General features: G+C 37.4%; 1 protein-coding gene across 1 annotated transcript in view; it reads right to left on the bottom strand.

Moving 5' to 3' along the window:
• SENP5 (SUMO specific peptidase 5) overlaps positions 1–22,713 on the bottom strand; it is a 53,832-nt gene extending 31,119 nt beyond the window's left edge. Inside the window, exons 1-5 of the mRNA XM_007957101.2 lie at positions 21,204–22,713; positions 9,550–9,655; positions 9,283–9,421; positions 8,955–9,002; positions 6,811–6,888 (exon numbers count right to left, since the gene is read on the bottom strand). Coding sequence (XP_007955292.1) covers positions 6,811–6,888; positions 8,955–9,002; positions 9,283–9,421; positions 9,550–9,655; positions 21,204–22,713 — 1,881 coding nt within the window. The remainder of the gene's footprint in view (positions 1–6,810; positions 6,889–8,954; positions 9,003–9,282; positions 9,422–9,549; positions 9,656–21,203) is intronic.
• Between the last annotated feature and the right edge of the window lie 4,699 nt (positions 22,714–27,412).

The following is a 27,412-nucleotide window of genomic DNA, read 5'->3' on the forward strand; positions in this document are numbered from 1 at the left end:
TGCTACATTGTGGTAAACTATGGTCAATGACATGAGACAAAGTATATGTGAACTGCTGTATGGAAAGTGAATTTGCTCTGTAAATCTTCACCCAAATCAAAATAAAATTTTTTTTAAATGGCAGAATAAGGACCTCTGAAAATCTGATCCCTCCATAAAAGAATTAAAAACAGGCAAAAAATAGTCAAAATTAATTTTTTTAGAACTCTGGAAATTAACCAAAGGTAGTGTTTATTCATGAAAACAGAATCTTAGTAAGAACAATGATATTTATGGCATTTTAACTTATCATACTCCCATTTTCCCCTCCTAGCTCAGTGGCAGCACTGAAAAATAACAGCCCACATTCACAGTACCAGAAGGAAAACAGCACTGGAACTTTCTTTTTAAGCCTAGTGCTAAAAGCCTCTCTTTAGGGGTACTATTGAAAACATGTACAGATAAGTCATGGCTGAGGTGATGGTTAACAGTTGGGGCAAACAGTACACTACTGAAAAAGCTCAAAAGGAAGAATTAAGAAGCGAGATGTCTATAGGGGCTTGATAAAGCTCTGGCAAACTCCTGAAAACCAGAAGGCCATGCACAGGCCCAGAACTGTGCACAGGTGTGCACACGCTCAGGAAAGATCTGAGAAGGCCCTAAGCTCTCATCTTCAGCTGACTTTTAAGGCTCTGTGCAAGCAGGACATAGAGTAAGTTGTAAACTGTCCAAGTGTTGAATGTGTACCCCAACACATACACAAACACAGTCTCATAGCAAAGACTCAGCAATTTATTAACTGAGCACTAAGCTAATGGAGTATGATCAGACACAACAAAGAATACAGACTTTACAGAATTACCTCAGGAAAGCCACTAAACAAATAAACTACAATTATTACAACAAGAAGCAGCAACCAAAACCCTAGACAAGGAAGAAAATCTGATTTCTAGAATTACCACATTATATTACTTTAAATGACCAGTTTTCAACAAAAATAATGTAACTGCAAAGAAATAAGAAAGTACAGACCATACACAGGAAAAAAAAAAGCAGGGGAGGAGGGAATAGTCCTTAAGGAAGCCCAGGCAAAGACATTCAACCAACTATTTTAAATATTTTTAAAAAGCTAAAAGAGACCATGTGTAAAAGACTAAATAAAAGTATAAGAGTGATGTGCTACCAAATGGAGAATATTAATAAAGAGAAAGAAATTGCAAAAAGAAAGCAATTACAAATTTTGTAGTTGAAAAGTACAACAACAAATGAAAAATTCACCAGAGGACCTCAACAGCAGATTTGTGCACGCAGAAGAAAAAAACCGGTGAATTGGAAGATAGATCAATTCAACTCACCCAGTTTGAAGAAATAAAAGAAAGATAAACACAGCCATGGAGACCTGTGCTGTTGCTGTTGCTATTAGGTGTCACTGAGTCAATTCCAACTTATACTCACCCTGTGTACAACAGAACAAAACAATGCCCTGTCCTGAACCATCCTCACAATCCTTGCTGTGCTTGAGCCCATCACTGCAGCCACTGTGTCAATCCATCTTGTTGAGGGTCTTCCTCTTTTTCTCTGACCCTCCACTTCACCAAGCATGATATCCTTCTTGAGGGACTGATCTCTTTTGACCACATGACCAAAGTAGGTGAGATAAAGTCTGGCCATTCTTGCTTCTAAGAAGCATTCAGGTTGCACTTCTTCCAGGACATATTTGATAGAGACCTGTGGGGCACCATCAAGTGTACCAACATGCATACAATGGAAGTCCAAAAGAAGAGGAGAAAAGGGCAGAAAGAATATCTTAAGAAATAACTGTAAATTCTTAAATTTGATGAAAAACATTAATCTACACATTCAAAAAACTCAATGAATTCCAAGTAGAATAAACTCAAAGACATTCACACTTTAGACACATAATAATTACATTATATAAATAAAGAAAAAGAGAATCTTGGAAGTAACAAGAGGGATACAACTCATCACATAAAAGAGACCCTCAATAAGATTAACAGCTGATTTCTTATCAGAAATCATGGAGGCCAGAAGACAGTGGGATGACAGTCAAAGTTGTGAAAGAAAATACTGTCAACCAAGAATACTATACCCAGCAAAACTATTCTTCAAAAATGAAGAAGTACAACATTCTCAAAAACTGAGAAAGCTGTCACTAGCAGATCTGCCCCAACAAGAAACACTAAACAGTCTTTCAGGTTAAAATGAAAGGTAACTAGAGAGTAATTGGAATCCACATGAGGGAATAAAGAACAGTGGGAAAGTTAACTACATAGGTAAATATAAATATTAGTATAAATGTATTTTTTGTTTGTAACTCTTTTTTTATTTTCTAATTTAAAAGACAACTGCATACAACAATAATTAAAAATCTATGTTGAGAGGCACACACTGTATAAATATTTAATTTGTGACAAAAACAGCATAGGAGGGGATGACAGACTTGTAATAAGAGCAAAGTTTTGGTACTGCTGGGTTGTTTTGTTTTAAAAAACAAAAATTTATTTTCTCAAGTTCTTGAAGCTAAAATTCCAAAGTAGGGTCTCACTCATGCTGATTCCCTTCTTTGTAGGTACTAATGGGCATTTCTTGGTTCCCTGGTGATTTTTACATCGTATCTGTCTACCTCCAGGCATGCATGCACATATGTTTGTATGTATATGTGTACACATCCAGAATAAACTTTTTACATACTATTGAAATTAAGTTGGTATTAATCTGAACTATGCTGTTGGTTGCCATCAAGTCAGTTGTGACGCATAACGACCCTATGTACAACAGAATGAAACACTGCCTGGTCCTGGGCCTGTGCCATCCTCATAATCATTGCTGTGTTTGAACCCATTGTTGTAGTTACTGTGTCAATCTGAACTCTAAACCAAACTCACTGCTGCCGAGTTGATTTCTACTCATAATGACCTCTTCTTGGGTTTCCCAGGCGGTATCTCTACAGAAGTAGATTGCTCAATCTTTCTTCCAAGAAGTGGCTGGTGGGTTTGAACTCCTAGCCTTCTGGTTAGCAGTCAAATGCCTTAGGCACTACGTCACCAGAGCTCTGAACTATAGCTTGTTGTTATGTGCCGTCAAGTCAGACCCGACTCATAGCGACCCCTCCTTGGGTTTCCAAGGCAGTTATCACTACGGAAGTAGATTGCTCAACCTTCCTTCTGAAGAGTGTCTGGTGGGTTTGAACTGCCAGCCTTCTGGTCAGCAGTCAAGTGCCTTAGGCACTAGGCTACCAGAGCTCCTGAACTATAACTTGGTATAAATTAAAACATTAATGGTAATCCCCAGGGCAACCACTGAGAAAGTAACTCAAATATAGATAGCAAGAAAAATGGCAAGGGAATTAAAATGGTACAGTGGAAAACATCTATTTATTACAAAAGGCGGCAGTAATAGACGAACCAAGGAACAAAAACGATTTTAGACATAGAAATCAAATAGCAAAATGGTAGATGTAAATCTACCTTATCAGTAATAACATTAATTGTAAACAGAGTCTACTCTTCAATTAAAAGGTAGAGTTTGGTAGAACAGATAAGAAAACATGACTCTACAGACATCACACAGAAAATTATTCTGTCTATAACAGAATGATTTTAGATCCAAAGATTTAAATAGATATAAAGTGAAAGAATGGATATACATATATAATATATATAAACCAAAATAAACTCACTGCCTTTGAGTTGATCCTGACTCATAGCAACCCCCACCGGGTTTCCAAGTTGATAAATCTTTATGGAAGTAGATTGCCCAGTCCTCCTTTCACAGAGTACCTGGTGGGTTTGAACCACCAACCTTCTGGTTAACAGTCAAATGCTTTATCATACACTATCAGAGCTCTATATCTATCTATCTGTCTGTCTATCATCTATCTATAAAATGTAAATAGTAACCAAAAGAAACCTGGAGTGACTGTGCCAATATCAAACAAGACAGACTTTAAAATAAAAATTGTTACTAGAGACAAAGAACAAAGAAGGCTATTTTATAAGGATATAAGGGTCAATCCTTCAAGAGGATATACAATGACAGACATATATGCACCTATCAACAACGGCTCAAAATACACGAAGCACAAGCTGAAGGGAGAAACAGACAACTCTATAAATTTCTTTCTTTCACTCTACCAGCTTCCTTTTCATCCCATTCTGATGCCTTATCTCTACTCTGAATAATTTTTCATTTTCTGCCCTCTCCCAGTCAATTCCTTCCTAGCCACGGTCAATTACAAAATTTTGATCTTGCCAATACAGAACATTTTCATTACACGTCTTCTACTTCCTCACATGACTCCTTTTTATTTTGTAATTTTTATCTGCCTTGGTTTATAATTTTTCTTTCCCTCATTTTGGGGAACACTACCATTACACAATATTCGTGCTGGATTTTTCTGTGTACACAACTTATAAAGAAGACAGCTCTATTAGGCCTATTGTGTTCTTACAAAATGTAAGTGGGAGAGCTAGATTTTAATGATTTGAAATCTCTGTTCAGATGCTAGACCATGATGGGAAGTTGGGAGTTAGGTAATGATAAGCTGCTGCAATTTGTATATTCTTTAAGAAGTAGACCACAAAAATCAATTAAAACCTTTCTATCCCAGAGGTACGAAGAAAGGCCTAGTCCCTTCTTCTGACAATCGGCCAATGAATCCTATGGATCATCACAATGGTCTGACCGACAAGTAGACTGGGCAGTGTTTCGTTCCATTATACACACGGTCACTAGGAGCTGGAGTGCAACTTGATGGCAGCTAATCACCACCACCACCCCAGAGGTACATCCAGTTCCATGGAAGTATTTTTGACCATTCTTACGCTTTGAGATGTTTTCTAATGAGTGACCAGATCAATATAAAGCCTCCTATCTCCATGGTCTTTTGTTTAGTGGATTAGTGCAGGGTTTGACAAACTTTCTCTGCAAAAGACCTAATAGAAAATATTGCAGAATTTGCAGGCCATATGGTCCTTGTTGCAACTACTCGGCTCTGTTCCTATAGACAAAAGTAGCCACTGACAATATGAAAAACAGGCTTGGCTGTGTCACAATAAAACTTTTCTATAAAAACAGGGCCAGATATGGCCCATAGGCAGTAGTCTGCCAATTCCTAGATTAATGCATATTTGTCTCTGTATTAGTAGGCTCTGTTTAACTGTCATAAAACTCATTCCTATTCTCCTTCCTCAACTCTGAGAGATCCAAAAAGAGGAAAGCAGAATAGCGTGATTACAGGATTCCTCTTTCAGTCCTGCCTATGTTATTTTATAATGTGGACATGGGTACCAAGCAGGGTGTTTCCTCATTCTCATGTGGCCTAAATCCCTGACCCTTGTCTTTCCCAGAAAAAGCTTGCTAGTAGGATCTTTTACATACTCTGAGAAATCAGCAATCTTGTTGCAGGCTAGGGAAGATATGTATTAGATTGCCATATCCTCCTTTGATGTGGTAAAGATTTTATTTTACCTGGCAGATATTCCACACATCCTGTGGTGTAAATTTGTGGTTGTTTCTTAATAAATGGAAATTCTTTCCTTATTTTTTATTCTTTTGTTCATTTCATTTGGCTCTGAGAGATAGGGGGAGATACGTAAATGTAAATACACTATTCCATTTTACACAAAACTCTATCTATCGTTATTTTACAAACAACCATAAGTCCATGAAATTGATGTATCAATCTACCTAACTTTTTAAGTTGTTTTAATTTTTTGCTATATTTAGCAATCTGATGAATAAACATTTTTGTACATAGAACTTTACTTTTTGAGATTATTTCCTTAGAATAAATTCCAGGTAGTTGGATTACTAAATCAAAGGAGTAAATCTGCACTTTTAGGTAATATAAGTCACGATATAATAATTATCTCCACTTACTTTGTGTTTACCATGTGTTTGCATGCATTATTTCATTTAATTCTCACAGGAAGGTAAATACTATCAACATTCCTATTTTACGGATGTGGAAACTGAAGCTAGAGGATTTAAGTAATTTGCCCAAAGGCTTACAACTAAATTAAGAGCCTCAACTAGAACCTGAAAACCAGTTCTGATCCCTGAGCTCACTGATCCATTTTCCCCACCAGATTTGTATTCCTCACCACATTTCTTTCATTTGTATCACACAGCACTGCTGACCATGCCTTGTGTGCATGTTACCTACACAGCAATGTTCACTTGGGTGTTCGTACTTTTCACAAAGTTATTTTCATTCACAACTACTTAAGACAAGATTCACTCTTAATTTTTTTAATAGAAGAATTTTATTGCAACACAATCATGCCCATTTATTTTCATATTGTCAAAGGCTGCTTTTGCCTACAGGAACAGAGCTGAATAGTTGCAACCCACTCAGTATAAACAGTGAAAAGTTAGAATATTTCTAGACCGATGACTCTGGAATTTTAACTCATTGGTAAATTGGTCAAAATAGAAAAAATAAACTATAAATGGGCTCTTACAGAGAAATAAGAGTGGGAAGAAACCTACAAGATTATCTGATCTACCATCTTGCTTTGGAATCGGGCAATCTAAGGCTCAGACAAGTGTTTTGTCTAAGTTACACAGCAACTTAATGGTGATATTAGAACTATTAACTCCCAGCCTAGTGCTTTTTCAGTTATAGAACATTCCAATCAATTACATGGACTCAGACTATTGAAAACAAGTAATAAAAACAAATGGTCACATTAAAGAGTCTGCTTCTAATTAACATTAATTATATTGCCATTAAAGTTCTTATCCTTCCACCCAAACACCTTATCATCTGCATTTCAAACACCACAAATAAAAAAAGAAAGAGGATACCTTTTTAGTCCACCTTTTTACTCCATTATATCCTTTGGTTACCAGCTGTCTATGAAAAAAGCTGTTGAAGAAGTGAACCTACAACAGAAACAAATACAAACAACCAAATAATATTAAGCTGTGCCCAGACTTCATTTCAAAAGAGAAAGGAAATTTAAAATACCTTAAAGTAGAATAGACAAAAAAAAAGAAGGAAAAGTTTCTTCTTCAAAACAAAGATCAAAATCTCTATATGATTCTCTGAAGATTCTATCTGAAATTTTCATTAGAATGATCTTACAGCTGTGGTAGTCATAACTGGAATCAGGCAGTAAACAGATTACCTGAAACCAATCAAGTAGACAATCAATCTGATAGATCTGTCCAAATCAAGTAACTAAGTTGAAAGAGTCAATGAAAGAATGAGATAACAATTACCTTGAACTCAAGAGACTGGATTGCAAAATTAACCCCATCTGGAGGATGTGGATTTGGAAATTCTTGTTGTCATAACTACTACAGAATGGGCTTAGCATGATCATTTCTAGCACCAAAAGAATTAGCCTGGTTATATGGAACCTCAGGTCCTGCATCCTGGCTTATTAGTAGTATCAGCTCACCTGAGATAATAAACATATTGTGATCTTAAAGTGTTCACTCTGTAACTTAGACACATGTGAGCAGATAAGACTATTCTCTGAGTACTATTAAGTTCTCAAAGTGTGGTCAACAGATCAGCAGTATCAGCATTACCTGGGAACTTGTTAGAAATGCAAATTCTCAGGCCCTAACCTAGGCCTACGGAGCCCTGATGGCACAGTGGTTAAGTGTTTGGCTGCTGACAGAAAGATCAGCAGTTTGAAGCCACCAGTGGCTTCTTGGGATAAAGACATCTTCCATAAAGAAACCCTATGGGGCAGTTCTACTCTGTCCTATAGGGGCACTATAAGTCAGAATCAACTGTATGGCACACAATAACCACCACCACCACCAGACCTACATAATCAGAACTTAGGTGGTAGGGCCCAGCAATCTGGTTTTATAAGCCTTCCAGATGATTATAATACACACTTATTTGAGAATCATGTAGCTTGATTAATACTGTAGTAGTTATCTCTATATCAAAGATTCTCAAACTCTGTGTGTATGAGAATCATTTAGCTTGTTAAAACACATTGCTGGGCCCCACCTCTAGGTTCTGATTCAGGAGGTCTAAGGTGGGGTTTGAGAATCTGCATTTCTAGTAAGTTCTCAGGTGATACAGATACTACAAGTCTAACCCACACTTTTGAGAACCAGCATTAGTGGAGAAGTGTTCTTTTAACGTCATGAAGATTTAGAATTAAATGTAAGGTAATTAAAGTAAATTAAACCTTGAAATAAATACTCTTGTATTAAAAATAATCTATATTTACATTTAAACTTTCTGATTATTAAGAGAACTTGATATACATGAGAATCTGACAGATCAGCCTCATAATTTCCATTTAAAATGCAAAACGTATTTGTGATTTTAAGTAGAAAATCGTAAGACATTTTGTCTGCATTCATAAACAGTATTGGAATGTTTAAGAGAATCTGAGACTCACTGTATTTATATATTTAATTTATTAGATTTATGAGTCAATGTCAGTGGGTTTTTTTGGGGGGTGCGGTGGGGAGCATAGAGTACTTGGAAAGATTCTGCTTGTAGAAACCAAAGGATGCCAAGTCAGGCATTTGAGTACTTGCAAAGAAAAATTAAAGGGAATTTAGATCTTAAGTTCAGTGTGTATCTGACCTTAGTACCAAAGATTAACCCAAGAAAAAGTGAAGATGAATACTATTTTACTAGATATTTAAAGAAAGTAAGACTTTAAGTTGATTTTAAAAGCTTAAAGAAAATAATCCCTTTTGTACACTCCCCAGACTAAAAAAGGATCCTCTCAAAAAACACCCACCCTGAATGAATAAGCAGGAAAACACTGGTATTGTGTTTTTATTATGCAGAAGTGATTTGGTAAAACAGAGTTCACATCCAATCCTTATGCACATGATCAATACAAAATGTAACGCTTTAAAATTTTTTTTTGAGGAACAGCAAATAATTACATTAAGATTTACTCTTATTAATCTCTCCTTTTAATACATAACTCTCTCCTGAAGAAGGGTGAGTTTTCACTTACTTTGTCTGGGACTGCATCCATTATCAGCTCACCGTACATATTAATGACCTGTAAAAAGGCCACATAAAACCATTTACTAACCCTATACAATTGAGAACATACCAATCAGAATGAATAACATCTTGATACCATTAATAGTATTAAAACCCTTTAGATTCGAGGGTTAGTAAAGCAGTCATTTCAGTAAGGAATAAAGAATCCTTTATTCCAAAAGATAACTGTGAGGCCAAACCTGAGCTTACTTATTACATTTTAACGTCCAACATCCTCTGTAACTTTTCCAGAACCTACTTTTGAGGTTCAACTTTTGAGAACCTACAACACTAACCTGGTCATTCAGCCAATTCTGACCATCCAGAGTCGCCAGATCATCCATGTCCAGCATGTGCTTGTTGTAGAAAATGCGAAAATTGCATTTTTGATGTCGGGCCCGATAATTTGTTATTTCCCTATTGATAAATGGTTTTCTGAAACAGAAAGATTTTGGAAGAAATGGTACTCAATTTATTGCTAAGTAACGTGTTTTATCAAGAGACAAATCATATATGCCAACTATCTTATTTTCAAGGATTTAAATTTATCATCATTAACAAACCTATTAGAAAAGTCTTCATTAAAGACATCTTTTAGTCGTCCAAGGACATCTTTTTCACTGAGTGGGACCAAACTGCCATACTTCTTCATAACCTCATCCAGGAATCCTTAAAAATAAAGGAAAAAAATTAAGATGGAAAAACAAACCATTTTCAGCAAAGTCATCCTCCATACACTTACCCACAACACTTAACACACACTTAACCCACATTACATTTTTACATGACACTATGAAGAAATCTTTTAAAAGTTATGTTTTTTGTAAAAAAAAAAGATCATTCTAATCTAGAGAGAAATGCTATGAGGCATTATTTCACTTTGGATTTTTAAGCTACTGATGCATTGTTAAGAGAAGAAATGAATAGCTATAACTAAAGCCTGGCAACTTTTCATAGTTTAAACTGGGAGAAAAACCCTAACTCCTAAAGAGCAAAATACAAACGGTTTAATCACCTGGTTAAATGTATACATTTATCTCCTGGTAACAAACGGAATCATATTTTAAAAATCACAATTAGGGAAGGAGAGGGAATCACTCTCAAGACAGTGGACACTTATATAATTTTTGGTGATGGGAAAGACAGTTGTGGGTTAAGTGTGCACAACTTATCCAAAGTAAATGATGACAATAAGAATTATAAAAGATTAAAAGATCTTATTGGTAAATGCTATAACATATACAATTTGGTAACAACCAAAAAATAAGTGAAGTAGTTACAAAGGCAGATACCTATGCATATATGTGTGGCAAGGTATGTGTGCACATAGATATGCATATAAAGGTATATCTGTAGGCACAGATATATACATATTTGTGTGTGTTGCACATATATGCATGTTGTTGTTGTTATGTGCTGTTGAGTCAGATCCGACTCATAGCGAAGCTCCTTGGGTTTCCGAGGTGGTATCACTACAGAAGTAGATTGCCCAACCTTCCTTCCAAGGAGTGTCTGGTGGGTTTAAACCGCCAGCCTTCTGGTTAGCAGTCAAATGACTTATAATAAAGCACACAGGGGACATAGTCACATTCATCTTCCAGGAAAAACCACACATGTCACAGGATTGGTATACTGGGTTTGAAGGCTTAGGACCACAGTCTCAAGAGACAACTATATTAACTGGCACAATCAAGTTTATGCTCTACATCCTAGTATGTAGTGGCATCCGGGGGTCTTAAAAGCTTACACACAGCCGATCTAAGATACAACTATTGGTCTGTACTCATCTGGAGCAAGAGAAAGAAGGAAACCAAACACTCAAAAGAAGAAACTAGTCTACAGGACTAACAGCCCATACGAACCTCGTCTATCCTGAGACCAGAACTAGAGAGTAGTCAGCTACCACTACCGACTGTTATGACTGGGGACACATAAGATGGTCCTGAGTAGACTGAAAGAAAAATATGAAATCAAACTAAAATTCCTAAAAAAGGACAGACTTGGTGGACTAGAGGAATCCCCAAGACTATTGCCCTGAGATGTTCTTTAAACTTTGAACTGAAACTACTCCTGGAGATCATCTTTCAGCTAAATAATAGATTGGCTCAGAAAATAACCTGTGAATGTATGTTCCTTTAGCAACAACAACAACAAAAATCTATGAGACCAAATGATCAATATTTACCCTAATGTACCGACAAGGTTGGGGAGGGGGTAGTGTCACAGGGTTGGATTAATGGAAGCAGAACAACCAGAACAGAAATATGGAAACTGTGGAAATGTACACAATATGTAATATGTACAATGTGGAAAATGTAACCAATGTCACTGAACAATATATATAGAACTTATTAAATGGGAACCTAATTTGTTGTGTAGGAGCTCTGGTAGCATAATGCCTAAGGCACTTGACTGCTAACCAGAAGGCTGGTGGTTCAAATCCACCAGCCACTCCTCGGAAGGAAGATGGGGCAATCTACTTCCATAGTGATAACGCCTCGGAAACCCAAGGAGAGGTCGCTATGAGTCGGGTCTTACTCGATGGCACATAACGACAATTTGCTATGTAATCTTTTCACCAAAAGCTCAATAAAATATTAAAAATAAATAAATAACACAACTAAATGGGAATTAATTAGTGAGATCATTGTCTTATTTGGTAAGTGTAATTTAACATTGCATAACAAGGGACAGATTCTAAAGCATTTTATCTATCACACAATTCTAGAGTTATACTCATGACACTGAACATCCTGATGAGGTAAATAACAGAACTAGGAAGCCATATTTTAAGATGGGGGGGGGGTAGAATAAAAAGTAACTTCTTGACCTCTAAGTAAATTTAAATAGTACGCATATGCATCTTAATGGCTTCCAGGATACACTGAAGAAATATACCTTACAATGCCCTAGGAAATAAAACTAGGAAGTAATTTCTAAATAAATACAAAGAAGCTGAGATAAAACTTAGAAAGACACTTATAAAAGTACAGACATGGCCGGCTCTTCACTGCTGCTGAAAGGGAAAAGTAATACCCTGGCTAACCATCAGTCTAACAGTTAAGTCTATATACAACAGAAGGAAAATAAGGAGGATTGTAGTCAACAATTAAAGCAAAGATGAGAACGTGGGGGAGGGGCAGGAAAACTAGAGTACTGGAAACGAACAACCAGAATGCGCAGTTAAAGAGAATGTTGACACATTGTGAAAAATCTAACTAATGTCACTGAACAATTTGTGCAGAAACTGTCAAATGGGAACCTAATTTGCTGTGTAAACTTTCACTGAAAACAGTATTATTCTTTTTAAAAAAGTAGGGCTTGCCAAGTCTCACCCAGCCACCTTTCTAACTTAGAGGCCTCTCCCATGCGTTCACACAAAACAGAAAAGAAGGATCACAACAGAGGAACTGTCCTGGGAATGGAGTGTTTTGTTTTGTATGGGGAAGACATATGAACAAAGGAGTAAAAAACCTGTTTTTCCTCCTGTTAATCTCCCACCAGAGATGAACCCATTTTGAAAAGCTTAAAAGTGAAGGTCAGAGTAGTAAAGAGTTGCTTGCTTATGCCTAGTCTTGTCTATGCTTTATAAATACAGAAGACAAGAAGGTATTCCCATGTTCTAATTTAGCTCATCAGGGTAGGGGTAAAGTTTTGGGACTTCTAAGCTAGTACTAGAACATATATTTGCTGTAGTGTTTACTGTAGCAAACTTTCATAATTATCTCAGCATAGCCTTGTGTGTACATGGGAGAATGGGCCCAACAGGAGAAAAGGAATCCCCCCTCTGGGTTTTAAAAGATTGTGAGCAGCCATCTAAGATGCAACTACTGGTCTCTTCCCATCCTGAGAAAAAGAGAGGGCAGAAAACCAAAGACTCAGTGGCCTAATGGACTACATGAACCATACCTACAAGACCCTGAGACCAGAGGATCTAGATGGTGCCCAGTTACCACTACCCACAGCACTGACTGGGATCACAACAGAGGGTCCCAGACAGAGCAGGAGAAAAACATTGGAAAAAAAGTCAAATTTACAAAAAAAACCAGACTTATAATTTGATAGAGACTGGAGTAACCATTCAGACTATGGTCTTCAGACACCCTTCTGACCTGGAACTGAAGCCATTCCCAGAGACAACCTTTCAGCCAAACAACAGACCCATAAACAGTAACACCCAATAGAAACATGTTCCTTAGAACAATCACTTATGCAAGATCAAAAGGGACATTTGCCCAAAAGCAAAGATAAGAAGGCAAGAAAGGATAGAAAAGAAATGAGGAACTCAGGGTAGAAATGGGGGAGAATAATGACACATTGTGAAGAATACAACCAATGTCAAGGAACGCTTTTCCTTCAAACTATCTAATGGGAAACTAATTTGCTCTGTAAACTTGCACTTAAAACACAATAACAAAATTTTTTTAAAAAAAGAGGGAAAAGAATCTTGACATTTGAGATACTGTATCTAAGGAACAAATTTTATGGTGTAGTGACTAAGGAACTCTGATAGCGCAGTGTCTAAGGCACTTGACCACTAACCAGAAAGCTGGCAGTTCAAACCCACCAGCCACTCCTCGGAAGGAAAGTTAGGCAATCTACTTCTGTAGTGATACTGCCTGGAAACCCAAGGAGGTGTCACTTTGAGTCAGGTCCCACTCAATGGCACATAACAACAACAACAGTGCCTAAGGCATTTGACTGCTAACCAGAAGGATGGTGGTTCAAACCCACCAGACACTCCACAGAAAGAAGACTGGGCAATCTACTTCCATAAATATTTACCACCTCGGAAACCTAAAGGGGATCACTATGAGTCAGAACTGAAAAGATGGCAGTGAGTTTGGTTTGGAGTAACAAAAAACAATTAAATTTTAGGACCAGCAACTTTGATTTGAGATTCTTTTAGCAATGGAATACGGACCCCAATTCCAAACCAATATCATGAGAAAGATGTGTTCTTGTTAACAGTGTATTTCTAGATGGTATGTTATAGGAATTTTAAGTATTTTTTTTTTCTATCTTTTTTTTTCTTTTCCCCTCTTTACAGATGATAAACAGAGACTTCTTATGCAATAGAAAGGTCCCACCAGGATCAAGGAGAACCCCAGATGATAAAGTCTCAATGGTGTACATTATCTGACCGTTGTTGTTGTTATGTGCTGTCAAGTTGGACCCAACTCATAGTGACCCCTCCTTGGGTCTCTGAGGTGGTATCACAATGGAAGTAGATTGCCCAACCTTCCTTCTCACTTGGACAGAAATAATGCAGACAAGTTAAAGAGCACTTACCACACACCAAACACTATCATTATTTCATTTATTCCTATGCCTTAGATAAGGAGCCCTGGTGTCACAGTGGTTAAGTGCTCAGCTGCTAATCAAAAGGTCAGTAGCTCTAACCCAGCAGCCTGTGGGAGGAAGATGTGGCAGTCTACCTCCCTAAAGATTACAGCCTTGGAAACTCCATGTTCAAGTTCTTCTCTGTTCTATAGGGCCGCTGTAAGTCTGAAACAACTTGATGGCAATGGGTTTGGGTTTTGATGTATTAGATATTATCGTTATTTTACAAATGGTGAAACAGCCACTTAGGGAATTAAGTAACTTCCTCAATGACACTCAGCTACCACAAGGCACAACTAATATTCTGGCTGTAGACTGTATGACTATAGAGACTGAATTGTTAACCACTATGCTACATCTCCTCCAAAGCAATAAATACCTATTATCTTTTCCCTACAAAAGCAACTTGGTTCTTCACTTCACCTTTCCCTTTAAAAACCACTAATCCAAGAACCGGAGTCCCTGGGTGGTATCTACAGTTGAGCATCTGGCTAGCAACCGAAGGCTGACAGTTTAAGTCCACCCAGAGGCACCTCGAAAAAAGGTCTGGTCATCTTCTTCCAAGAAATTGGCCATTAAACACCCAACAGAGCACTGTTCTAGTTTGACACAGATGAGGTTGTCATGAGTTGGAAGTGTCTCAACAGCAACTTGTTTGGTTGTTTCTTTGGGCCAAGGATTGCCCAGGAAGAGATTTCATTAAATGACAGTTAAACCCATTATCCTTAACCCACTTGCTTTCACCAAACTGATTAACCAAAAAGAAAAACAACATTTGGAATAACACAATTTCTTTTACTTCAAAAGTATTAAAATTTCAATGTGACCCAATAAACAAAGGATAAAAATATCAAGAAAAACAAACATGAGAGTTCAAATTATAGTATAGCCTGCAATTAAAAAAGGTAACATAAACAAACAAAAAACCTGAGATACTACTTTAGAAATTCCCATCATCATGGGACACCAATAGGGTTAGATAGTTTTTCCTTAAGACTACAGACCTGGGCCATGTTCTATCCAACCCAGGAATGGGGGTTCATTGTGTTATGCACCTAAGAAATGCAACCACTTGTTTCTCTTACAATGAAATACAGCAAAACCTGAGAAAGCCAGAACCTGTGTAAGGCGGAAACCTGTAAGAGAAGGTAAACTAAAATATTTTCCATTAAAGGGAATGATACAAAAGTCTAAGACTGTACCTTGTCAAAGGTGAAAAACTTACGAGATCCAGAAAAACAAGGCAGTCTCATTAATTAAGTTCCAGCTCTCATGGGTTTCACTGTACAATACACACCTCAGAAAGGTCTCACCAACAAGGAAGGTATGAGATATGTAAGAGTAAACTTAAGGAATATGCGATATTTAAGTGAAAAACACTACAAAATTATACTAAAAGATGTAAGTCAATAAATGGAATAATTCCTTGTGTTTAGACAGGAAAACTCAACATTGTAGCAAATGCAATGTTGCCTAATCTATAAATGTAAGCAACACAGAGCAAAAACAACACTTTTTTAATTGACAAAACAAATCCAAAATTCATCTTGGGACAAAAATGTGAGAAATTCCTAGAAATTTCTGAAAAAGATTAAAGAGGATCAGTGAATAAGGGGTAGGAGAACAGCAAGGGAGGAGGGCCTAATCCTGACAAATTATAAAACTAACTATAGTAATTAAACCAGAACAGTGCTAGCATAGAACTAGAGAACCCAATGTCCAGGAAGAAGCCCAAAGAGAGGTGGCATTCTATATCCATGGGGGAAAGAATGGTTTATTTAATAAATAGTATTAGAACCAGTAAGGAGCTCTGGTGGTATAGTGCCTAAGGCATCTGACTATTAACCAGAAGGCTGGCGGTTCAAACCCCCTAGCCACTCTTCAGAAGGAAGGTTGGGCAATCTACTTCCATAGTGATACTGCTCTGGAAACCCAAGGAACTTGTGGCTAAATCTTTTATTCACAGTTGGAATGCATTTCGGAATGCATTAGAGATCCATCTTTACTTTTTCCAAAAGGCTAAATGTAAATTAAAAAAAGGATAGTAAAAGTACTAGAAAAAACATTTTATACACTTGAGACAAGAATAGCCTTTTTTAGTTATTTTTTCCCAATACATAACAGCAACTCACTGCCGTTGAGTAGGTTCTGACATATAGTGACCCATCCTTGGGTTTCTGAGGCAGTATCTCTACAGAAGTAGATTGCTCAGTCTTCCTTCCAAGGAGTGGCTGGTGGGTTTGAACCACCAACCTTCTGGTTAGCAGACAAATGCCTTAGGCACTATGCCACCAGGGCTCCTCACATAACAATATACATTTAAAAATAAAACCGTCTCCTTGTAAATTGTAGGGCAAAACTTCAAGGAATGTTCTTTTTAACTTTTATACCCTTATGAGAATGCACTTCTTAAGTATCTAAGCGGTATGCCATACTTCCTCTTCTTGAGAAGTTGCTTTTTTCCCATTTATTATAAAATGAACTTTTCTTCTCTAAATCAAAACAATCTAGTAGTTCATTAAATGGGTATACCCTATTTTAACCAATTCCTATTATTAATGACCACTGAAGTTAATTTTTAGCTCTCTCAATAACATTACAATTAAAATCTCTACTTACATCCTTGTCCTCTATTTCTTAAGACACCATTATTGGGTAAAATTTCTGAGTCAAATAGTATGTGTACCACAAGTTTCTAAATTTCATTTGTTACTTTTGCTATATATGATTTTAATGATATAGTCAAATCTGTATTTGCATTGCTTCCAAGTGGGCTATCATGCTTAAAAATGTCTTAAGATTGTAAACGGGGTCTCCTGTATTTCTTGTAACAGCTTTATTGAAATATAATTCACATACTACAAAATTCACCCTCTTAAGTGTATAATTGTCTTTTAGTATATTCAGAGTTATACAACCATCACTACCATCTAATTCCAGAATATTTTCATCACTCCAAAAAGAAACCCTATGCCCATTAGCATGACCCACCTCTCCCAAGCCCCGGCAACCACTATCTACTTTCTGTCTCAATGGATTTGCCTATTCTGGGCATGTCATACAAATATAAATCATACAATATATGGCTTTTCTCATTTATCATGTTTTCAAAGTTCATCCACATTGAGCATTTATCAGTATTTTTATGGTTGAATACTCCATTGTAGGGACATACATTTATTAATGAGTTGATGGACATTTAGGTTGTTTCCACCTTTTGGCTATTATAAATGCTGCTATTCATATATTTGTGACACATTCTTCTGTCTATATTTCTAGTTAAATTTTTACACAATCTGAATTATACTGTGACATAGGAATCTATTCCTTTTCCCTCTAAAACGTAATTATTCCAATAAATTCTCTTTCTCCTTAATGTGCTATAATTTTAATCACAAAATTTACTGTAGGTTTGTGTATATGTTGGATGTTTTAATCCTGATTAAATGATTACGTTAAATCACCGAGTCTTTCCTATTTGAAGACGCAGACCTTTCTTCAGTTCTAGAAAGTATCTTGTTAGTCCTTCAAACAATTTCCCTTCCATTCTTTCCTGGCATACTTACCAGATGAAGATTAGAACTTCTTAGCTCTTCTTTAAAGAAGAAGAGCTAAGAACTTAAAAATACTTGCAAAAGTAATCTGAGTGCAGAATCCTTGATTTTCTTATCTTCCCTCAAATCTTTTACAGGTGTCTTACATGCACAAGCATAATTCAGTTCTAGTGTTTTGGGTTTTTTTGTTTTTTTGCAACAACTCACTACTCTCATTACAAAGCATTTAACTTAAGTTTTCAAGGGAATAACTTTGTTTCTACATTCATATTTCATCAATTTATGTAATATGTAATAAAATCAAAATTGCAATAAGTAAATTTCCTATGAGTACAGCTGGCTCTCAGTAAATGTGTATATCAACTAAGAGTATAATGTGCAGCTGTATTAGAGAGCCAGCATTTAGCATACCATGGAATGCAACAGTGGCTAATGCTGTAGAAGTCAGTTAAAGGAGTGTCAGGTGTACTGATTTTCTACTGATTGCTGTATTAATCCTTACTACTTAGGTTTAGTTCTTCTAGTTGCTGAGTTTGTCTTTCTCATTGTGTTGATTTTCCTTAGATATTTATCTGGCAATGAATGTTCCTCATTCTTGCCAAGCATTACAAGTAGTTGGGGACTGGAGTGAGACTGTTTCTCCCCACCGATTTCCTGTTTCTTAGAACTTCAGCTTGATAGCAGATATCCTCACTGCTGACACATGACACAAGCAGGTAGAGATGCTTTCATGGAGATTCCTCAACTACTCACAGAAATGGGACACCCTTAGTATTGCCCCATTTTCTTGTGCTAATCTTCCCTGTGCCATTAGGACTCTCCTGGGACCATGCCACTACTTTTTACCTTGTAGGAAGTTTCTCAGTTTCTGATTCATCAAAACTCTCGTGTGTGTGTCTGTGTGTACAAAGATACTTATGTTTTTAATAATATTTTTTAAATAATTCCTATGGATTTGGTAGGAGGAATTTCTGAAGAGATTCCATGTGCTTAATTCATCTGCCTAAAACTGGAACTGCTAGTGGTTACCGACTGATATTCTTTACCAAGTGAAGGAAATTTCCTTTATTCCTAATTTTCTAAGAGACTTAAACACAAAGGGAAGCTGAATTGTATTAATAGGCTTCTTAGCATTTATTGAGATTCCATCATTTTTCTCTCATAACCTATTAAAATAACGAATTACATTACAGTTTTATTATAGGCCATATTCAACTTATCAACTATATTTGGAAGTGTTACACCTACAAATTAATTCTTATTTGTGGGTAAATGCTAACTTTTCGAGGTTTAAGTATCATAGCTCTGCTAACCTCATAATAAGCTATTTGTCTTTCTCTGTTCTAAACCAAACAAACCCACCGCCATCAAGTTGATTCCTATTCATAGTGACCCTAGTAGAATTGCCCTATAGGGTTTCCAAGGCTGTAAATCTTTACAGAAGCAGCTTTATCTTTCTCCCGTGGAGCAGCTGGTGAGTTCAAATCACTGTTGCCCAATGCTTTAACCACAGTGCCACCAGAGCTCCTTTTTCTCTGTTCTAGGGTGGCATAGTGCCTAACACATTTTGACTGCCAACCAGAAGGTTAACAGTTCAAACCCACCACCCACTCCTCGGAAGACTGGGCAATCTACTTCCATAGAGATACTGCCTCGGAAACCTAAGGAGAGGTCACTACAAGTAGGATTCGACTCGAAGGCAGTGAGTTTGGTTTTTTGATTTAGAGCAATATAAATAATAGTTTTTGGTTTTTGTCTAAGATTTGCTAGAACTCTGTACCTGTATCTTTTTGTGGGGAAGACCTTCTTACACATAGTTCATGGCTGGGAAAACAGAGCATTCAGAATTGTTTAAACTACCTACCAGGGAGTAACTGTCCCAACTCCTCCAGGAAAAAAGCTATTTATAATGCACACATATACACATATATTCATCCTGTGTGTGTGTGTGTCTGTGTGTTCTGGTTACTGAAAATGCAGAGTTAATTCATTTTTATTATTTAAATGGCATTCGGTTTTGCAACTTGCTTTCTTCACTTTGCATAGATATATTTCAATATCAAAATAAAGATCAGTATACCATGACCTGGATAAGCCATAACTTATAATTCAACAGAAATACTCATTTAGGTTGTTTCTACTTTTTTACTACTAGAAATAATACTACAATTAATGCTCTTCTATAAATATATCTGTACTGGTTTATACCTAAAGTCCAAGAAGGGGAGTAAGTGAAAGACTGATACTGCTATACCATCTTCCAAAAATGTTTATACCAATTTACTTCATGGGGCAGAGTTTGACAAGAAAAGAATTTTTATAAGCATGGCATAAGAACTAGAAGCCATAAAGTAAAAGATAAATTTTACTATGAAAGAACTGATTATTTCTATTAATCAAAAAATATTACAAAGTCAGAGTATTGAAGGCTTTTACCTTTTGGAAGGAGAAAACCTCAACTCTTCTAACATTTATAATTAATAATGAATTTAATAGCTTTTTAACTAGAATGACACTAGGTCCGTGAAAGTAGGACTCAGTGTACCCTGCTCATTGCTACAATCTTAGGAACTAGTACAGCGTCTGGTATGTAAGAGCTTCACATATAGTAAATCAAACAAACAATCCAAAGGAAAAAAGGTAAAGGGAAACCATACACAAATAAAAAATTACCAATAAACATAAAAAGAAAATGTTTAAACTTAAAATTTTAAAACAAAGAACTCTTGTGCAATATATGACTGGCAAAGCTTACCAAGTATAAATTGACTCAACTTTTTGGAAAGTAATTTAACATTTCTTTTAAAGTTTTAATTGTGAATTTCACCACTGGAATTTCATCAGCAATTCCACTCCAAAAAAACCAAAAAACAAAAACCAAACTCACTGCCATCAAGTCAATTCCAACTCATAGAAGGAAGTAGATTGCCCCATCTTCCTTCTGCAGAGCAGCTGGTGGGTTTGAACAGTTAACTTTCTGGTCAGCAGTCAAATGCCTTAGGTACTACACCACCAGAGCTCCTTAGCATTTCCACTACTAGGAATTTAACTTATAGAAACAACTGTTTAAGTATGAAGAAATAACTTCATCATACAGTTGTTTACAGAAGGGAAAAATCAGAAGCAACACAAGAGTCCATCAATTGAGGATTAAATAAGTTATGAAACATCTACAAAATGCAGCAATATAAAACGGTTCAAGAAGAATGTCTAACTGCTTAAGGGAAATCCACATATGGAAAGCAAAAACAAGGGCTTCTGTAGAAAGGACAATGACAGCAAGTGTGGGCTGAGGTTGGGGGAGAATAAAGAGTGCATACCAGAAAGGCAGACTGACAGCTGTTCATCATCCACTGGAGATGGTTTTTGACAGTTCTTTCCACCTCCCACTTGATTTTCTAGATTGAGTCCACTACACATCAGGGGAGCCTCCAGTGGACTTTTACAGTAAGGGTGGTCCAGCAACTTAGAACTAAGAATGTTCTGCTTGAGAGATCCATCCTCCTCCATGTGGTATGAGCTCTCATTCTGCACAGTCTCTTCAGACACAGGCCCATCTACACAACCCACAGACTTATCTGTCCCAGACACCGACAGTTTTACTGTGTCATCACTGACATTACTTGTCCGATTGTCCTGGCCCAGAGTCATAATTTCTCTTTCAGTTTCTGAGATGAACATGTTATTAGAATGATGTTCTGGTAAAGGGATGTCATGAATTAGCTCTGTATGCTCCCACTTAGGAGAAGAGGAGGATGACTGGTTCCAAGTGTATGTAGCACTGCCATTCTGTTGGTCAGGGAATGCTTCATCTAAGCTAAGCTCCTTGCCCAACAAAGGGCTTCCTTTAGAGTGACCATCAGGTACAGGTGAGTTCTCTTCCTTCACCACAACATCGCTGTCCATATCTGGAAAGTACGACTGATGCCGACAAGAGTCTTTAGGTTCTGAGGAAGGGAATGAGTTGTAACTGCCACCCTCACAGTTCTCCCTAAAGTTCTCTTGATAGTCCCCAGTGACCTTCTGTACCCAGCTTCGCTGGGATTTTTTTTGTTTACAAACTTTGCTTTTTGTTCTTAAGTGCTGGGATCTGAGAATTCTGTACCGAAATCTGATCATGGACGATTTCTCATACATCATAAGAGGAGACAGTTTTATTCTTCTATGCTGGTTAAGTTGGAACTTTTTGGGGATCAGGGGTCTCCCATTTCGGTGGTGCTCTAGCCCTTGGTAGCAGCCATAACAAAAGCGCTTTCTCTTATGGTTATTCAATGTGACCACAACCGTGCCGCTCTCACCTGGATTTTGGCTCTCGTCATTGAACTTCATGGGAAAGTCAGAAGTATGTGGATTTGTCCTAGGTCTGTGCCCACTGGCCTGACCTGAAACACTGTTTGCTGGTAAGTCAGCAACCGCTTTCAAGACACTTTTCTCTCCACCAATTTCATGGTCAGAATTCTTTGCTAATGACAGCAACTTTTCTGATTGAAGCTCCAGAAGGGTCCTTGAGGGGGAAATGAATTGTTTAGTGCCCTTTCTTTTCACTTTAGAGGAAAAAGTACTAACATTAGGAGCAGCCACATTTGACTTGGTCTTAGCAAAAAGGGATTCATCCTGGATCCACGTTTTCTGGATTTGAAAAGCCTTCTTTCGGCACTGGAAATACCTCGACAGTCTGCTCCAAGTAATAGGCCTTCCCAGCTTAGCTTTCAGAACGCACAAATGTTGATGAAAGTAGAATTTCTTAAAGCCTCCAAACCCAGGATTCCATTTCTCAGAAAAGGCTAAGTGGATTCCCTTCCTCCATAAAATTTTCCTCTGTTTTCTCATTTTTCTGATGCATAATGAGATCTGGATGCAGCTGTGAACAAGAGAAAGAAGTTACATTTCAAGCCTGGAAATAAGGTCATAAAGACACATCACAGCAATATAAGGTAGAAATTTTTAAAAATTAACATATATACTTCAATTCAGCTGTCAGGCATAATGAAATCCTACCTGATCAAGGTTTTCCCCACAATGGAAATTGGGGCTGAGGAAAGACATGCGTACTCTCTAAAAAGACCCCATTTGCTGTACCTACTTCTGACATAAATAAGTTTTAAGAATTATTTCCCAGTATGCAGTCAGCTTCCGGTATACAGGGCAGAGGTTGTCAGAAGAGAATTTCTAAGTGTTGGCTCTGCTTCTCGGCTTTAAGCATGTCACCCAAATTCTGTGTTCTTATTTGTAAAATGAAGGATGAAGAAAGGAGAGGAAACCACGTATAAAACCAATCCTATATCCATTTATTTGTAATTTGCCCATATGAAAACAATTTGTTTCACTATAGGAAGAGAAATTCTTTTTCTCTGTATAGTCACCCACAGGTAGACATTCAATAAATGCATGTGATATCAGTATCATCAGGGATAGAGATGAGCCTCCTCTTTGCCAGTCACATCAAAGACTTCCTGAAAGTCTGAGAGTCTACTAGGTGCCCTCACCTAGCTATGGCGTGGCTCTCAAGGAGAATAATATAAGACAAAAAAAAAAAAAAAAAAGGCACATTAGTACAAATTTCACAAACACACTGATGGGAAATGGTAGATGGCAATGAATGGCAGTCAAAATCAAGCATGATTTTCCCTAAGGATAAGATCTAATACTATGGAAAGCTCTTTAGCCTAGAAAGAAATGTACCAGTCATTGCAAGTAGAGTGCAAGAAATACTAGATTACAAATCAGAAAATCAATATTCTAATTTCATCTTGCTGACAACTAAGAAAAGTTATATTATCTTTCTGTGCATCAGTCTTCTCCTCTGACAAAAAATAAAAAAGACTGAGCAGATATTTACCTTAGTTCCTTTTCCAAATGCCATTGAAGTGACAGGAATGGGATTTTCAACAGGGCAAAAACCCCTCAAGAACAAAGACAGTGAAAGAGGAGAAAAGAGAAATAAAATTCTCAAAAGAACACAGATGAATGAGTGTTAACAGACTAGGCCAAAAGAGCTGAAATATAAGCTAGTACTAGGAGAAGCCAAGAAGCAAGCTACTGGACCTCAGAAAGGCTCAGGAAGTGAAGACAACAAAAACCTATGAAGGTTAGGGTGTGAGTGAAACTGAAAAAGGAAAGACTGAATTAAAGTCTGAGTACAAAGCAATGAGGCCCCTAGAAAACCATGTGCTTAGCTGCTAACCAGGTTGGAGGGTCAAATACACCAGAAGTGCCACAGAAGAAAGGCCTGACAATCGGCTTCCAAAAACCAACAGTACTAGTAACTCTGATACACACTGGGTCACCATGAGTCAGAATCAACCAACAGCAACTGATGGGCCCCCTAGATCTACCCTGGCAGATAACCAAATGTTCACTAGGACAAAGGATAAACTAGGACAGTCAGGCACATCATTGCTCAGCTGAGAGTAGAGGTATGCTAAACCAAACCAAATTCACTGCCATCAAGTTGATTCCAACTCACAGCAACCACCGTTGGGTTTCCAAGGTGGTAAATCTTTACAGAAGTAGATTACCTAGGCTTCCTTTCACAGAGTGGCTGGTGGGTTTGAACTGCCAGCCTTCTAGTTAGCAGTCAGATGCCTTAGGCACTACACCACCAGGGCTCCTTAGAGGTATGCTAGGAAGGTGAATGCTTTCCCAACCCCTCCCCACTCAGCTCTCAGAACACTGGTTGCTGTTGCTGCTGTTAGTTGTGGACAACTGATTCCAACTCCTAGAGACTCCACATACACAGAGTAGAACTCCTCCGCAGGGTTTTCAAGGCTGTGATCTTTGAGAAGCAGATCACCAGGCCTGTCTTCCAAGATGCCTCTGGATGGGTTCAAACCACCACCCTTTTGGACAGTAATAGAGACCTTAACTATTTCTATCACCCAGGGACTCCTAGAACACTGGTGGTGGTGTGGTTGAATGCTGTCAAGTAGATTCCAACTCACAGTAACCCTGCAGGTCAGAAAAAAAACTGTCCCATAGGGTTTCCAAGGCTGTAAACCTGTACAGAAGCAGACTGACTCATTTTTCTCCTGCAGAGTAGCTCGTAAGTTTGAACAACTGACCTTTAGATTAGCAGCCAAGTCCTTGTCTTAGTTCTCTAGTGTTGTTATAACAGAAATACCACAAATGGATCGCTTTAACAAACAGAAATTTACTCTCTTACAGCTTAAGAGGCCAGAAGTCCAAGTTCAGAGAGCCGGCTCTAGGGGGGCCAAGTAAAGGCCCTTCAACCTTGGGCTTCAGCTCTGCCTCTTGTTCTAGGCTCACTGGGGCTGGAGATGCCTCCTAACTCATGCAGCTGCTGGCTGCTAAGGCTGACGAACCCAAGGTCAGCAGATAAAATGGCACAATCCCAAAATGAGCAGTCCACTAGTTCAAGTCCAAGAAGTAGAGATGAAGACTTGGCCAAATACAAGATCCAAAATGTGCCAAAAAGCTTAAGCCCTTTCCCAAAGCGTCTTTAAACATACTGGGAGCAGGCCACACCCTGAAAGTAATTCCCCTTCAACAACTTAGCTGCTCACAGAAGATTCTACCATGAAGGTTATTGTGGTCTCATCCTGGAGAATAACTACATCCAGCCAGCCAAGCCACTCAAAACCACAGCCCAACTAAGTTCACACACAACCTTAATGACTACAGTGCTTAACCACTGCACAACCCATGGTCTCCTAGAATACTGGTGGTCAGATATACACTCCCAAGCAGGAGACCAGTCCTTGGGAAGAACAGACCATTCAAAGAGAAAAGATATTTCAAAGAGAAAAGACCAACAGATGATGACATTTGAGGATGCCTCAACTAAACAGGCTTGAGCAATTACTTTACAGTATACCCCAAAGGTTAAGAAGCAATTAGACACTAGGTCCCTCCCCAACTCCACCTAGCTGGTAACTGCCCTTCCTCTACCAAAGTTTGGAAGTCTATCCTTCATAAAGGGTAAAATGGAAGATCTCCAGATGGGGATCCTAAGAACAATTTGAAGATGGAGTTAAATATTGACTATTGAAACTCCCAACACTCTTTTCCCACTTATTCAAAACTCTGGCAGTCTATCTTATCCATCCAAGCAGGAGATCAGAAGACTCTTTTCTGGATGAGTTGACAGGCCCACACGAAAACACTTAAAGATACAGATATGCCCTCCAAAATGGCTTAGCATGGCCCACAGTACACCCCAAAGTTGACAAGTCCCATGAAATGCTCAGAGTTTCTAAGCAGCATTTCAATACTCAATCTTAACAATGAATGGACAACCAAGGATCACCAGACATCTAGGAATAAAAAGCGGAGAACAAGATAAAAAGGAAAAAGCAAAATTATATGTAGAAATCAACTTTAACAAAATTGCGTAAATATCCTCAAATAGGTAAAATAAAATAGTACGTGTACTAGAGAAAAAGAACAGCATTTTTTTTTTTTTTAAAGGAACGATCAAAAACAAGAAAGAGGCCTTGGAAATTAAATATAACAGATATGATTAATTAAATAGAAAGCTTAGAAGTTAAAAACACCAAGTTGGTATTGTTGTCAAGTGGATTCCAACTCACAGTGACCCCAAGTGTACAGAGTAAGATTGCTGCACAGGGTTTTCAAGGCTATGACCTTTCAGAAGCAGACTTCCAGGCTTTACAGTCAAGGTGACTGTGAGTGGGTCTGAACCGCCAACCTTCTGGTTAGTAGTCAAGCGCTTAACAATATGTTCCATACAAGGACTCCTAAAAACATCATAAATAAAGTCAGAAGACAAATGATAAACCAAAAGAAAATATTTGAAACATGCATCATAGATAAAGGACTAATACCCCTAATACATAAAGAACTCTAAAAATGAGAGACAAGAGGACAAAAAAATCTGATGGAGTAAGAGGAAAAAATATAGAGACAAATAAAAAAAAAAAAAAAGATTTTAAAATAGCCTTTAAACAAGAAAAAATGTTCAACTTCACTAATAAGAAAATTTGCAAAATATGACAACACATCCTATTGGCAGGGGAATTGGCACTTTCATATATTGCTGGTGAGAATACAAATTGATACGATCTTTTGAAGGGGAATTTGAAAATATCTAACAAAACTAAATAGGTATTTCCCTTTTAACCCAGATGTCATTTCTAGGAATTTACTCTGAAGATACCTCTTCAATAATGATGAAAATACACATGTATAAGGTTATTCGTTACAACACTGTTTGTATTGGAAATAATCTAAATTCCTATACATAGCAGAGTGGTTGAATATACTATGGTCTGTTCAATGAATGTAGGTGTAAAAGAATAAGAATGATCTCTATAAACTAACATGGGGTAATTTCCAGAATATATTAAGTGGAAAAAGCAAAGTGCAACGATAGACAAACAACCCAATCTAAAACTGGGCAAAATTCCTGAATAGACATTTCTCCAAATAAGATATACAAATGGTCAATAAGTATATAAAAGATGCTCATTGTCATAAATCATTAGGGAAATGTAAAATTAAAACCACAAAGAAAAACCACCTCACCCCTACTCGGATGGCTGCTATCAGA

This window comes from Orycteropus afer, unplaced genomic scaffold (genome assembly GCF_000298275.1).
Source record: "Orycteropus afer afer isolate SDZICR_OR568_19922 unplaced genomic scaffold, OryAfe1.0 scaffold00703, whole genome shotgun sequence".
In the NCBI taxonomy this organism is placed as follows: Eukaryota; Metazoa; Chordata; class Mammalia; order Tubulidentata; family Orycteropodidae; genus Orycteropus; species Orycteropus afer.